Genomic DNA, 15,902 nt, shown 5'->3' with positions numbered 1-15,902 from the left:
CAGGGAAATACCATGGGAAACAGAACTTAGAGACAAGAATGTGCAGGTCATGATGGATTTTGTCACCCAGAAGTGCCAGGAAGCTGCAGACAGGTTTATCTCCGTCCAAAAGGAGAAAAACGAAAAACAACAGAAAAACCCATGGTTCAACCAGGAATGCAAGGTAGCGAAACAACTGAGTAAAAGAACATGGAGAAACTACAGAAATAACAGAACACCAGAGAGCAGGGAGAGATACCAGAAGGCCAGAAATGAGTACCTCAGAGTGAGGAGGGAAGCAGAGAGACAGTTTGAAAATGACATCGCGAGTAAAGCCAAGACCCAACCAAAGCTGCTCCACAGCCACATCAGGAGGAAAACAGCAGTGAAGGAACAAGTGATGAAGCTGTGAAAAGGGAAGAACAGATACACAGAGAATGACAAGGAAGTGTGTGAAGAACTCAACAAGAAATTCCAGGAGGTCTTCACAATAGAACAAGGAGAAGCCCCTGCACTAAATGAGGAGGCAAACCAAGCAACCTTGGAGGAATTTGACCTCACCAGTGATGAGGTCAAAAGGTGTCTGCTGGAGCTGGATGTGACAAAGGCTGTTGGGCCTGAGAGAATCTCGCCAAGGATACTAAAGGAAGGTGCAGAAGCACTAAGTGTGCCACTCTCAATGGTGTATAACAGGTCACTGGAAACCAGGAGACTTGCCAGAAAGTTGGAAGACAGCTAACGTGGTCCCAATATACAAGAAGGGCGACAGGCAAGGAGCACTGAACTACAGGCCAGTTTCCTTAACTTGTATACCATGCAAGGTGATGCAGAAGATCGTGAGGAAAAGGCTCGTAGAGCATCTGGAGGGAAATAACTTTGTAACGCACCACCAACATGGGTTCAGGGATGGTACATCGTACCTCACAGGTTTAATAGAATTTTATGAACAGGCAACAAAAATTAGGCAGGAAAGAGAAGGGTGGGCCGGCTGCATTTTCCTGGACTGCCAGAACACCTTTGACACAGTACCCCATAAAAGGCTGTTACAAAAGTTGGAGCAACAGGCAGGAGTAAAAGGGAAGGTGCTCCTGTGGATAAGGGAGTACTTAAGCAACATTAAACAGCGAGTAACGGTGAAGGGGAAGACATCAGAGTGGCGAGATGTCACCAGCGGAGTCCCACAGGTCAGGTACTTGGACCCATCCTGTTTCTAATATATGTAAATGATCTTCCGGAGGATATAGGCTCATTCCTCTCAATGTTTGCTGATGATGCAAAAATAATGAGGAAAATCATGACGGATGAAGATAGACAGAGACTACAGGATGACCTGGATAAACTGGAGGAATGGTCTAGAAAATGGCTGCTAAAGTTCAACTCAGGAAAGTGTAAGGTGATGAAATTAGGCGAAGGGAGCAGGAGGCTGAACACAAGGTATCATCAGGGAGGTGAAATCCTGCAAGAGTCAAATAGGGAGAAAGATTTGAGGGTTCATATCACACCGAAGCTGTCACCAGAGGCCCACATCAAAAGAATATCATCAGCGGCATATGCTAGACTGGCCAACATGAGAACTGCCTTTAGAAACTTGTGTAAGGAATCTTTCAGAACCCTGTATACCACTTATGTAAGACCAATCCTGGAGTATGCAGCTCCAGCCTGGAGTCCATACCTAGTTAAACACGAAACAAAGCTAGAGAAGATTCAGCGGTATGCCAACAGGCTCGTCCCGGAACTGAGAGGAATGAGCTACGAGGAAAGGCTAAAAGAGCTGAACCTCATATCCCTGGAAAACAGAAGAGTAAGGGGAGACATGATAACCACCTACAAAATTCTCAGGGGAATTGACATGGTGGACAAAGACAAATCTTCAGCACGGGTGGAACACGAACAAGGGGACACAGGTGGAAACTTAGTACCCAGATGAGCCACAGAGACGTTAGAAAGAATTTTTTCAGTGTCAGAGTAGTTAATAAATGGAATGCTTTAGGCAGTGATGTGGTGGAGGCTGACTTCATACACAGTTTTAATTGTAGTATGATAGAGCCCAGTAGGCTCAGGAATCTGTAAACCAGTTGATTGACAGTTGAGAGGCGGGACCAAAGAGCCAAAGCTCAACCCCCGCAAGCACACACACACACACACACACACACACACACACACACACACACACACACACACACACACACACACACACACACACACACCTACCTGGTAGCCTGGTGGATAGCGCGCAGGACTCGTAATTCTGTGGCACGGGTTCGATTCCTGCACCAGGCAGAAACAAATGGGCAAAATTTCTTTCGTCCTGAATGCCCCTGTTACCTAGCAGTAAATAGGTACCTGCGAGTTAATCAGCTGTCACGGGCTGCTTCCTGGTGTGTGTGTGTGTGGTGTGGTGTGGAAAAAAGTAGTTAGTAAACAGTTGATTGACAGTTGAGAGGCGGGCCGAAAGAACAAAGCTCAATCCCCGCAAACACAAGTAGGTGAATACAACTAGGTGAATATACACACACACACACACACACACACACACACACACACACACACACACACACACACACACACACACACACACACACACACACACACACACCACTGCATTCAAATCCATCTGCTTCATCCCACATTCAAAGGTCCCCCCCTCATCCCTCCACCCCCAAAACCCACCCAGCCCTCACCCCTCAACGCCCAAAACCCACCCAGCTCTCACCCCCTCAACCCCCAAAACCCACCCAGCCCTCACCCCGCAACCCCCAAAACCCACCCAGCCCTCACCCCTCAATCCCCAAAACCCACCCAGCTCCAACCACCTCAACCCCCAAAACCCACTCAGCCCTCACCCCTCAACCTCCAAAATCAACCCAGCCTTCACCCCTCAACCTCCAAAACCCACCCAGCCCTCACCCCTCAATCCCCAAAACCCACCCAGCCCTCACCCCTCAACCCCCCAAACCCACCCAGCCCTCACCCCTTAACCTCCAAAACCCACCCAGCCCTCACCCCTCAACTCCCCAAACTCACCCAGCTCTCACCCCATCAACCCCTAAAACCCACCCAGCCCTCACCCCTCAACCCCCAAAACCTGCCCAGCCCTCACCCCTCCTCATCCCCTCTCCTTCCATGTAACCCCCCACCCTTGCGAGGGGGGCACATGGACCCCCCGTGAAGGATGGGGGGAAGGGCCTTCCTCCTCTTCCTCCATTTCCCTCTTCCCCCTTTCTGCCCCCATTGCCCACACCTACCCCTGAGTTACCCCTGACTAATACAACCTCCCTCCCATTCTCACTATCCATGTTCCATGTTCCATCTTCCCCCCACCCCCTCTATCCTTCTCCCCCCCAACCTCTCAACCTCTATCTGACTCCCAACCTTACGGTACCTCTCAACCCCTCTATGCCTCTCAGACCCTCCCTAATCTTCAGACCCAGTATGCCCTTCCTACTCCAGACCTACTTACCCAGGCCCTACCCCAGACCTTCCTATATATACCTACCTTCCTAGATGCCCAGCCCCCATTCGCCCCATGCACCCCTTCCCACCCATTTCACCCCCTAGACACCCCTGGATCCCCCCAGACACCCCCCGCATCCCCCAGCCCCCATTCACCCCTCGACACCCCCCCAGATCCCCCCAGCCCCCATTCATCCCCCAGACACCCCCCAGATCCCCCCCAGAGAAAGGCGAACTCTGTTACAAGAGTTTCTATGAAGAATCTCAAGGTTTGGTACACCAATGCTGATGGGGTATCTAATAAAGCAGAAGAGATAAAAGAAAGAGTGAGTGAGGTATATCCTGACATAGTTGCAAGTGTGGAAACTAAAATAAATGACATGGTCTCGGATGCAATCTTTCCAGAGGCCTCCACCAGGTGATAAAAAAAAGAGAGGACACAGAGAGAGGGAGGCAGAGTGGCACTCCTAATAAAGTGGAAATGGAAGTTTGAAGACATGGGAAATCGGGCTACCAATGAGAGCACAAGCTTCATACATGGAACTCTGACAGCAGATGGGAGTAAGATTGTGATCTTGGTAATCTACAATTCCCCACCACACAGTAGAAGACTCAGGCAGGAGTATGATGACAACAACAAGGCATGTATAGATGAACTGCAGAAGGCAGCAACACTAGCCCACAGGAGAGAGAGCGAAGCTGCTGATAATGGGGGACCTAAATCTTGGAGAGATAAATTGGGAATCAAGGAATCCCCATGGAGGGGACGAAACGTGGGGAGCAAAATTAGTAGATGTTATAGACAGGAATTTCCTAACACAACATGTGAAGGAAGACACAAGGGAAAGAGGAGGAGATGCACCGAACCTATTAGACCTGATTTTCACCCAGAACGTAGAAGATATCGAGAATTTAGAGCATGAAATACCTCTAGGGGCCAGTGACCATTGTGTCCTAGTCTTTGACTACATGATGGAATTCAAACTTATGACCATGGGACAAGAGATCTGGGAAAGGAGAGTTGACTACAAGAAAGGGGACTATAAGAGGATAAGGGACTATCTGGGTGAAGTGCAGTGGGAGGAAGAAATTAGAGGAAAAACAGTCCAAGATATGATGGACCTAGTCATACAGAAATGCCAGGAGGCCGAAGAGAGATTTATACCAACAATAAAGGGAAAAAATAAGAAGGAATATAATAACCCATGGTTTAATAGACAGTGTCAGGAAGCAAAAATGGCCAGCAGGCGAGAGTGGAGGAAGTACAGAAGACAAAGGACAGAGGACAACAGGATCAGACACAACAGAGCTAGGAACGATTACATTAACATAAGACGAACATCGGAAAGGGACTATGAGAACGATATTGCAATCAAAGCTTAAAAACAACCTAAGTTACTCCACAGTCATATAAGAAGAAAAATGTCGGTGAACGACCAAGTGACAAGACTAAGGAAGACAGAGGGGGCATATACTGAAAGTGACAAGGAAATCTGTGAGGCACTGAATGCCAGTTTCCATGGAGTGTTCACTACCGAGCCTGAGCAGCTCCCATTGTTGGAAGGGGTTACCCTAGATGAAAGACTATCAGATATAGAGGTGACAGCAGAGGAGGTAATGAAACAGTTGACAACTCTAGATGCAACTAAAGCAGTTGGACCAGACAAAGTATCACCGTGGATACTAAAAGAGCACCGCAGGCCCTCAGTGTGCCTCTGGCAATGATCTTTAATGAGTCACTTATGTCGGGAGAATTGCCCAGTTGCTGGAAGAAGGCAAATGTCGTGCTGATCTTCAAGAAAGGTGATAGGGAGGAGGCACTTAACTATAGACCTGTATCACTGACAAGCATCCCCTGTAAAATACTGGAAAGAATAATTAGGCTACGACTGGTTGCACACCTGGAGAACATTAGGTTTGTGAACAAACATCAACATGGGTTCTGGACAGGGAAATCGTGCCTAACAAACCTTCTGGAATTCTATGATAAAATAACGAGGATAAAACAGGACAGAGATGGTTGGACAGACTACATATTTCTGGACTGCCAAAAAAGCCTTTGATACAGTACCGCACATGAGACTGCTGTTCAAGCTCGAGAGGCAGGCGGGGGTGGGGGGAATTGTCCTAGCATGGATAAGGATCTACCTAACAGGAAGGAGCCAAAGAGTTACGGTAAGGGGCGAGAAGTCGGACTGGCGAACAGTAACAAGTGGAGTACCACAAGGATCGGTGCTGCGACCAATTCTATTTCTTGTATATGTTAACGACATGTTTACAGGCGTAGAGTCCTACATGTCGATGTTTGCCGATGACGCAAAGTTGATGAGAAGAGTTGTGACAGATGAGGATTGCAGGATCCTCCAAGAGGACCTGAACAGGTTGCAGAGATGGTCAAAGACATGGCTACTGGAATTCAACACGAGCAAATGTAAAGTTATGGAAATGGGACTAGGAGATAGGAGACCAAAGGGACAGTACACAATGAAGGGGAACAGCCTACCTGTGACGACGCGCGAAAGAGACCTGGGTGTGGACGTAACACCTAATCTATCTCCTGAGGCACATATAAATAGGATAACGACAGCAGCGTACTCTACACTGGCAAAAGTTAAAACATCATTCAGAAACCTAAGTAAGGAGGCATTTAGGGCGCTTTACACTGCCTAAGTGAGACCAGTCTTAGAGTATGCCGCCTCATCATGGAGTCCCCATCTGAAGAAGCATATAATGAAACTGGAAAAGGTTCAGAGGTTTGCAACGAGACTCGTCCCAGAGCTACGAGGGATGGGGTATGAGGAGCGCCTGAGGGAACTATGCCTTACGACACTAGAAAGAAGAAGGGAGAGGGGGGACATGATAGGAACGTGTAAGATACTCAGAGGGATTTGCAGAGTGGACATAGACGAAATGTTCACACGGAATAGTAACAGAACGAGGGAACATGGATGGAAGCTTGAAATTCAAATGAGTCACAAAGATGTTAGGAAGTTTTCTTTTAGCGTGAGAGTAGTGGGAAAATGGAATGCACTTCAGGAACAGGTTGTGGAAGCAAATACTATTCATAATTTTAAAACCAGGTATGATAGGGAAATGGGACAGGAGTCATTGCTGTAAACAACCAATGCTCGAAAGGCGGGATCCAAGAGTCAATGCTCGATCCTGCAGACACAACTAGGTGAGTACAACTAGGTGAGTACACACATATAAAAGGTGGGGCTGGGGGCTGAGTGGACAGTGCTCTAGACTCGTGGACCTAGGGACTGATGTTTGATCCCCGGTACCGCCGGAAAACAAGTAGGCAGAGTTTCCTTTACCCTGATGCATCTGTTACCTAGCAGTAAATAGGTACCTGGGAGGTAGACAGCTGCTACGGGCTGCTTCCTGTGTACTTACCTATTTGTGCTTGCGGGGGTTGACCTTTGGCTCTTTGGTCCCGCCTCTCAACTGTCAATCAACTGGTGTACAGATTCCTGAGCCTACTGAGCGCTATCATATCTACATTTAAAACTGTGTATGGAGTCAGCTTCCACAACGGCGCTGCCTAATGCATTCCACCTGTTAACTACACTGACACTGAAAGAGTTCTTTCTAACGTCCCTGTGGCTCATTTAGGTACTCAGTTTCCCCTTGTGTCCCCTTGTTCGCGTACCACTAGTGTTGAATAGTATATCCTTGTCTTCCATGTCAATTCCCCCTGAGGATTTTGTAGGTAGTGATCATGTCTCCCCTTATTCTTCTGTCTTCCAGTGTTGTAAGAAGCATTTCCAGCAGTCTTCCCTCGTAACTCATGCCTCTTAGTTCTGGAACTAGTCTAGTGGCATACCTCTGAACTTTTCCAGCTTCGTCTTGTGCTTGACTAGGTACGGGTTCCATGCTGGGGCCGCATACTCCAGGATTGGTTTTACATATGTGGTATACAAGATTCTGAATGATTCCTTAAACATGTTCCTGAAGGCTGTTCTGATGTTAGCCAGCCTCGCGTATGCCGCAGACGTAATTCTTTTTATGTGGGCTTCAGGAGACAGGTTTGATGTTATTTCAACTCCTAGATCTTTCTCTCTGTCCGTTTCATTAAGTACTTCATCTCCTATTCTGTATCCTGTGTCTGGCCTCCTGTTTCCACTGCCTAGTTTCATTACTTTGCATTTACTCGGGTTGATCTTTAGCACCCATTTGTTGATGATAAGTTTGTCTAAATCATCTTGTAGCCTCCTACTATCATCCTCTGTTTCAATCCTCCTCATAATTTTTTCATCATCAGCAAACATTGAGAGAAACGAGTCTATATCCTCTGGGAGATCATTTACATATATCAGAAACAGTATAGGTCCAAGGACTGACCCCTGCGGGACTCCATTTGTGACGTCTCGCCAATCTGAGACCTCACCCCTCACAGTGACTCGTTGTCTTCTGTTGTTTAAGTATTCCCTTATCCAGTGGAGCACCTTCCCTTTCACTCCTCCCTGCATCTCCAGCTTTTTCACTAGCCTTTTTTTTTACAGTGTGGTACTGTATCAAAGGCTTTCTAGCAATCCAAAAATATGCAGTCTGCCCACCCTTCTCTTTCTTGCCTGACTTTTGTTGCCTGGTCGTAGAATTCAATTAACCCTGTGAGGCAGGACTTGCCATCCCCTAAACCCATGTTGATGCTGTGTTACAAAATTCTTTCGCTCCAGATATTATACTACTTCGCACAATCTTCTCCGTCAGCTTGCATGGTATGCAGGTTGGGACACTGGTCTGTAGTTCCGTGCCTCATGTCTATATCCCCTTTCTTGTATGTCGGGACTACATTAGCTGCTTTCCAAATTTCTAGCAGTTCCCCTGTTGCCAGTGATTTGTTATACACTATGGAGAGTGGCAGTTGCAGTGTTTCTGCTCCTTCCCTTAGTATCCAAGGGGAGATTCCATCTGGGCCTATAGCCTTTGTCACATCCAACTCTAGTAAACACTTCCTTATTTCCTCACTGGTAATCTCAAACTCTTCTAGTGGTTCCTGGTTAACAATTCCCTCTCTTATCTCTGGAATATCTCCTTGCTCTAAGGTGAAGACCTCCTGGAATTTCTTATTCAGTTCCTCACACACTTCCTTGTCATTTGTAGTGAATCCTTCTGCCCCTATCCTTAACTTCATTACCTGTTCCTTTACTGCTGTTTTTCTCCTGATGTGGCTGTTCAGCAATTTAGGTTGAGTCTTTGCCTTGCTTGCGATGTCATTTTTGTATTGTCTTTCTGCCTCTCTTCTCATCCTGACATATTCATTCCTGGCACTCTGGTATCTTTCTCTGCTCTCTATTGTTCTGTTTTTCCTAAAGTTTCTCCATGCCCTTTTACTTTGCTGCTTAGCCTGCCTACATCTCTGATTAAACCATGGGTTTCTCATCTTCCTTTCATTTTTTTTTTTTGGGGGGGGGGGGGGGGGGGGGAACTGGGATAAACTTGTTTGCTGCCTCCTTGGACTTTTGCGTGACGAAGTCCATCATGTCTTAGGCAGTCTTTCCCCTGAACTCTGTTTCCCATGTTATATCTGTTAGGAATTTTCTTATCTCCTCATAGTTTCCCATTCGGAATGCCAGCCTTTCTTTTTCAGTACCCCTCTACCCCTCTGTACTCACCTAATTGTGCTTGCAGGGGGTTGAGCTCTGGCTCTTTGGTCCCGCCTCTCAACTGTCAATCAACAGGTGTACAGGTTCCTGAGCCTATTGGGCTCTATCATATCTACACTTGAAACTGTGTATGGAGTCAGCCTCCACCACATCACTTCCTAATGCATTCCATTTATCAACCACTCTGACACTAAAAAAGTTCTTTCTAATATCTCTGTGGCTCATTTGGGCACTCAGTTTCCACCTGTGTCCCCTAGTGCGTGTGCCCCTTGTGTTAAACAGCCTGTCTTTATCAACCCTGTCAATTCCCTTGAGGATCTTGAATGTGGTGATCATGTCCCCCCTAACTCTTCTGTCTTCCAACGAAGTGAGGTTTAATTCCCGTAGTCTCTCCTCGTAGCTCATACCTCTCAGCTCGGGTACTAGTCTGGTGGCAAACCTTTGAACCTTTTCCATTTTAGTCTTATGCTTGACTAGATATGGACTCCATGCTGGTGCCGCATACTCCAGGATTGGTCTGACATATGTGGTATATAATGTTCTGAAAGATTCCTTACACAAGTTTCTAAAGGCGTGTGTGTGTGTGTGTGTGTGTGTGTGTGTGTGTGTGTGTGTGTGTGTGTGTGTGTGTGTGTGTGTGTGTGTGTGTGTGTGTGCGCGTGTGTGTGTGTATGTGTGTGAAAAATAATAAAATTAGTAAGTAATTAGTACAGTTGATTGATTGACAGTTGAGAGGCGGGCCGAAAGAACAGAGTTCAACACCGGCAAGCACAACTAGGAGAATACTTACACACAGGCTGACTCCATACACAGTTTCAAATGTAGATTTGACAGAGCTCGAGAAGCTCAGGAATCTGTACACCAGTAGACTGACGGTTCGAGAGGCGGGACCAAAGAGCCGAAGCTTAACTCCGCAAGCACAACTAGGTGAGTACACACAAATTCTTCAAGATAGCCATTGATGAACGCTCACAATCTGTATATATATAAGAGAGAAAGTATGTCTGCCTGTTCAGTGTTAAAGAGCTAGGTGACGGTAGCCTCACACAACATTGCAGGGGGAATGGTCAGGGGTATGGGACGGACATAGGCTCGCTATGGTCACCATAGTTCAAGAAGAAACAGCATGCCACTCTGTCATATTGACCCCCATGACGATATTTTTGTAAGCTGCCAGTTACATCAGGCTATATATTATGGAAAAAAATAACATAGTCAACGGCGTTGGCTTGGTTACGTATTGGCCATACAAGCTTATAATGTAATGCCGCCCTGCTCCTTACTGTCCATGCTGCATTGTCCCACGCACATTCGTGCACCTCCTTGTGGAATGTCCTGATTTTCAGGACGGTCATGTGTCTTCCTTTTCTAATGTCCCTCGCCAAAATCATTGGTAAATCTGATTCCTTTCATTTTGCTCGCCTTTTGCGTTTTTATTCTTACTGGCATCCTCAGTGATATATAGCGCCTTTTGAATATCCTGCGACAATGATATGGCGCTACATCGGCTTCCCGGCTTGGTGCCTCCTTTTGATAATTACTTTCCCTCCCCTCCTCCACCCAGACATTCTCGCCCCATATCCCTCCCCTATTACTGTAACCATGTTCACTACACACTATTTACATCATTGTAATCAAAAGATTATGTCCCAGAACGCAGATCTCTTATATAAACATTAGTTTTGCACGTCACTACCTGAATAAACTAATATTTAAACTCTACAGACTTTTGACTGCCCTCGATATTCCATGTGTTGCTGCATCAGCAGCTTGCCGATCTTGTGTCTGGCCTACAAACTCTCCGTCTCTCAAGACAGCTTCCCTTGTTTGTTAAAACTGAAGTCTAGTTTGTGTCTGGTCCTCTGACTCTCCTCCTCTTGAAGATGCATGCCTTTCATCATCAGCAGCTTGCCAGCCTCCCTTGCATCATCTAGCTTCTGAGCTCTTGTCGTCCTCTTTCGGTGGCTTGCCAAGCAGCTGCAGGCAAAGATAATCTCCTCTTGGGACCTATTCCTTAACTGACAGTTGTAAACTATCCGAAAACTTGAACACCCGTTACAGAACGGTTTTTTATTATGAATGTCTTAATTCATATCCTCACCCCTTCCCCCCCCCTTACTATATCTTCCCTCCTTCTCCCTGTCTCCCTCCCCTCCCTCTCTTCTAACTTATCTCAACCATTCCCCCTTCTCCTCACCCTCATAACCAGCTCCCTATCATACACCCTCTTCTCTCTTTCCCTCCCCTTCTCACCCCTCTTTTCTATCTCATCCTACTACCCTCCTCTCTCTCACCTCTTTCCCCTCAGAGATAACCTGTTACTCCTCCACACTACAATCCCACTCTTCTTTTCCCTCTTCTCCTCTCCCAAATCTCCGCCATTTTCGCAATTCACCCCCCCCCTTCCCTCTCCTGAGCCCCCTGTCATAAGATATTAAGAGCAAGTGTAATTTTTGTTCTTATTATTGAAATATTCAACGAGGAAATAGTTACCTGTTTCCTTTAAACAAGCGTCAAGAACGTTGGTTTGACATCTATAACAGAACACATCTGGAAGAAGTGACAGGAGGAATGACGGGAGAGAAGGAGCCAGAATGGCAGGAGGGTAAGTGTGGGAGGGAGGGAGAGAGAACAGAAGGGAAGGAAGCAGAATGGTAAGGATGGAGAACGGGAGACGGAGAATGGTTTGGGGGATAATTGGAGAGGGAGAGGAAAAGAGAGAGAGACCCGGGCACCGCCGGATGCCTAACCTAGTTCCCCATATATATTTAATGCCACTGTTGTACCCTGCAGATTGGGAGGCTGGATACACTGTTCTGTTGTTGTCACGGCAGATATGGTGCTGGCTGCCGTGGGTTGCTGTCCCCCGGGTGGACGGAGACCACCTGCCCGACCACCCCGCAGCGCTCCTGAAGGAGGGACGCTTCCACCACGTCCCCGTCATCTCCGGCGTCAGTCAGCACGAAGGCGTCTTCATTACCTCTAGTTAGTGATGTCGTTATTCTGGGTTTATAGTCCTTTAAATAATTTTTATGTTGCTGTCTATATGTCGTTACACGATTAAAACTGTGTTCGATGATTCCAGTCTTCTTCATATTATCTATAATACATATTATTTTAAATTTAAAAAAATTCTACCATAATTTACCACCATGGGAGCCTGTTAGAACATTACTTGAAGCATGACCTTGCAGCACTGCTTTTCCAGGTAAATATGTTCCTACGACCAAGGGTACACGATAATTTCAGCAATGCTAAGATAAATTTACTCTCTGGGGGCGTCTTGTGGTCTTGTTGAGACACACAAACCTATTTTCTTTGGTTTGAAATTCCTGTTGTGAAATGTAATTTGCGGAGTGGTTATCATTCCAGCCTAGCTAAGGTTCTCTAATTTTATTACAACAGAGGAGAAATTAAACAAAATTGTATGCAAGTTAATTTTCAGTTTGTAGTTACAAATTGTTAGAACAATGTCCACAGCGACTTGTTTTAACAAACATTCGTGTAGAATCATGTAGGTGGGGTTCAAGGACATACAATAAAGATATTGTAAACATAGCTCAACCTTAGTCAGATTAATAGATTGTGACAGGTCTTAACCCCCAATTAGGTGTCCCACAGAATCGCAATTTACACTCCGGCGTACTCTACCTTAAGAGGAGTCGTCGTTCCTCTAGAGTGCTTGACGTTATCCGGCCTCAAGTGCTGCTGCACTCTCCGCTCTTGAGCTCCTCTCTGTTGGGGCCCAACTCCCCTCCCTAGGTGCCACTGTTCACCTCTGGGGAGCACCTCAGTTGTACTACGGAGTAGGGTTCGCATCCAACCTACTATTATTTTATTACTACTATTTATTTTACTATTTGTTTAATTACGTCTTCCCTGGTAACTGCTAAACTAGTCAACCTGTCCTCATCCCCACCCACATAGACTTGTTCGGCTGAAAGCATATGTTAAGTTCCTCTTTAGTAAATACAGATATAAAATATTTATTAAAAATACTACTCATCTCCTCGTCATTATCCGTTATTCGACCTGTCTCAGTTTTTAATGGACCTATCCTTTCCCTAGTCTTAGTTCGATATAACTGAAAAATCCCTTTAGGATTTGTCTTCGCTTGCCCTGCTATGCGAACTTCATAGTTTCTTTTTGCTTTCGTTATCTCTTTTTTAACATTTGTAACCAGTTGTACGAATTCCTGTTCTAAATTGACTTCCCCATTCTTAATCCTTTTGTACCACGCTCTCTTTTTACCTATAAGGTTCTTCATATCCTTTGTTATCCACTTTGGATCATTAATATTCGACCCATTCAATTTATATGGTATACTACGTTCCTGGGTTTTGCTTAGAATATTTCTATATAGGTTATATTTAGGTTCAGTTTATATGGTATACTACGTTCCTGGGCGTCCGGTATTTAGACAGGACTCTCAACGGGAGGAGGTACGACAGCTGAAACAACAGCAAGAAGGAACGAAGGAGACCAGTAGTAAAAACACCTCGTCGTGGAAGTTGTAAAGGACAGGGGCCTTAAGAAAACTTTGATAAAGCCGCCTACAGACGCCCTATGAACGTCTAATTCAATTGCCGTATTGGAGGACGAATGCTGTGGTGAGACTGTGGATCACGTAGAAGAGAAAGCAATGAAGAGCATCGAAGCGCAGGCCCCTCAGAGAGTAAAGGAAGTACCTAAGCAAACTTTAGTCGTTGGAGATTCCCAGATAAGGTATTTGGATAGAACGTTTTGTGCTAGAGATAGGGGGAACAGATTAAGGGTTTGCTATCCCGGAGCTGTTATTGGTGATATTATAAACAACATGAATGATATTATGGCTGGAAATGGGAACAATCCCGTGATTTGCATTAGCGCGGGAGGAAATGATGTTGGTCGAATTAGGAGTGAGGAACTGATTCAGAGGTATAAAACAACAATTGAATTAGTTAGAAGCAAGGGAGGAATCCCGATCATATGTGGCATTCTTCCAAGAAAGGGAGTGGGAAATGAATGGATGTCGAGGGCACTTGGTGTCAATTGCCGGCTGGAAAGATATTGCAAATCAAATGCAATATCTTTCATAGACAACTGGGAACACTTCTATTGAAGAAATGAAATGTATGCTCGCGATGGGGTGCATCTATCGAGGGCTGTTGCTGTTGCGAACTCGTTGGAACCAGTGGTTAGAGGCATTTGTTTGGGTTTAAACTGTTAGTAGATAGTGGTATGGGAATTGATAGGGAGGAAGGAGGTAATAAAAATATGTGTTTGTTGGAGAAACAAATTGGCAAAATGATCAGGGAAAGAGAAGGTCCTCAAAATAATAATTCTCTTAGGGTATATTTCACTAACAGTAGAAGTCTAAGAAACAAAATAAACGAATTATATGCTCCTATCTGTACAGAAGAAATATATATTATTGCACTTACCGAAACGTGGATGAATGTAAAAAATAGAGAACTCTTAGCTGAATATCAAATAAATGGATTTAAACTATTTCACACAGATAGATATATTAGAAGAGGAGGGGGAGTAGCCATATATGTTAGGAATAATTTGAAATGTAGTCTCAAAGAGGGAATCAAAACTGAGCCACATACAGAAACTATTTAGATAAAATTAAACGAAAAAGCAAATATTATTATAATAGGAGTTATATATAGGCCACCAAATTTAGACAGAATGGAAGCAAAGGGGTTGAAATATCTAGAGCATTTAGATCTAACAGTATTTATGTCATTTCATTTGATACACACTATCAAATGAAACATATCTTAGTGGCCTTCCAATTGTCACTGATACTGTATAGGAAGCAGAGAACCCTCTCTGGCTAGGTTGCCTATTAACTCTTGGACCTTATTGTCACACTGGCATTGTCCCATTGACGGTCAAGCACCTTCACGTAAAATGTTCTGATTTTCGTAATCTACGGAAATTATGCTTTCCCATTGTTCCTTTCAGTTATACGTTCCATGATAAGATTGTTGGTGACTCTGATTTCATTGACATAACTCATATTATATCTTTCTGCTGTGGAATTGCCACCCTTAATGATATCTAGAAATATGAATAAATTGTGACATAGACGGTGCTTCATAGCATTCCAGGCTAAACAGTTTTGTGTTTATAATTATTTACTTATCTCTTATTATTGTGACAGTATTTAACAATTGGATTTAGTTTATAATTTTCTACAAATGTCCTCAGCTCTCTACAGGTCCAAGAATGTGCAGGAGGAGCTGGTTCATAAGTTCCAGGTGGTGGGGCCCCGGGCAGCGCTGCTGTTCCAGGAGGGTGACAACCAGCCCCTCACCCTCGCTAGACTGGTCTTCCAGCACTACGTGGGTGATGTGAGAGCCAGGGATACTGACAAGGACGCCTTGATACAGGTGAGAGCCTGACGGCTGAGTGGGCAGTGCTCGGGATTCGTAGACCTGGGGTCCAAGGATCAATCCCCAGCGAAGGCGGAAACAAATGGGCAAAGTTTCTTTCACCCTGATGGACCTGTTCATCTAGCAGTAAATAAGTTTCTGGCGTTAGACAGCAGCTACGGACTGCTTCCTAGGGGTGTATGTGTGTGTGTGTGTGTGTTTACTAGTTGTGTTTACTAGTTGTGTTTTTACGGGGGTTGAGCTTTGCTCTTTCGGCCCGCCTCTCAACTGTCAATCAACTGTTTACTAACTACTTTTTTTTTTTCCACACCACACACACACCCCAGGAAGCAGCCCGTGACAGCTGACTAACTCCCAGGTACCTATTTACTGCTAGGTAACAGGGGCACTTAGGGTGAAAGAAACTTTGCCCATTTGTTTCTGCCTCGTGCGGGAATCGAACCCGCGCCACAGAATTACGAGTCCTGCGCGCTAT

General features: G+C 45.4%; 1 protein-coding gene across 2 annotated transcripts in view; it reads left to right on the top strand.

Moving 5' to 3' along the window:
* LOC123751063 (pyrethroid hydrolase Ces2a) overlaps positions 1 to 15,902 on the top strand; it is a 343,394-nt gene that overhangs the window by 250,800 nt on the left and 76,692 nt on the right. For both annotated transcript variants that reach the window (XM_069333166.1, XM_069333161.1), the window contains exons 7-8: positions 11,876 to 12,026; positions 15,243 to 15,424. In XM_069333166.1, coding sequence (XP_069189267.1) covers positions 11,876 to 12,026; positions 15,243 to 15,424 — 333 coding nt within the window. The remainder of the gene's footprint in view (positions 1 to 11,875; positions 12,027 to 15,242; positions 15,425 to 15,902) is intronic.

Source organism: Procambarus clarkii, chromosome 4 (genome assembly GCF_040958095.1).
Source record: "Procambarus clarkii isolate CNS0578487 chromosome 4, FALCON_Pclarkii_2.0, whole genome shotgun sequence".
Classification (NCBI taxonomy): domain Eukaryota; kingdom Metazoa; phylum Arthropoda; class Malacostraca; order Decapoda; family Cambaridae; genus Procambarus; species Procambarus clarkii.
Note: the sequence above shows the minus strand (reverse complement) of the source record. Positions and strands in the feature narration are given on the sequence as shown.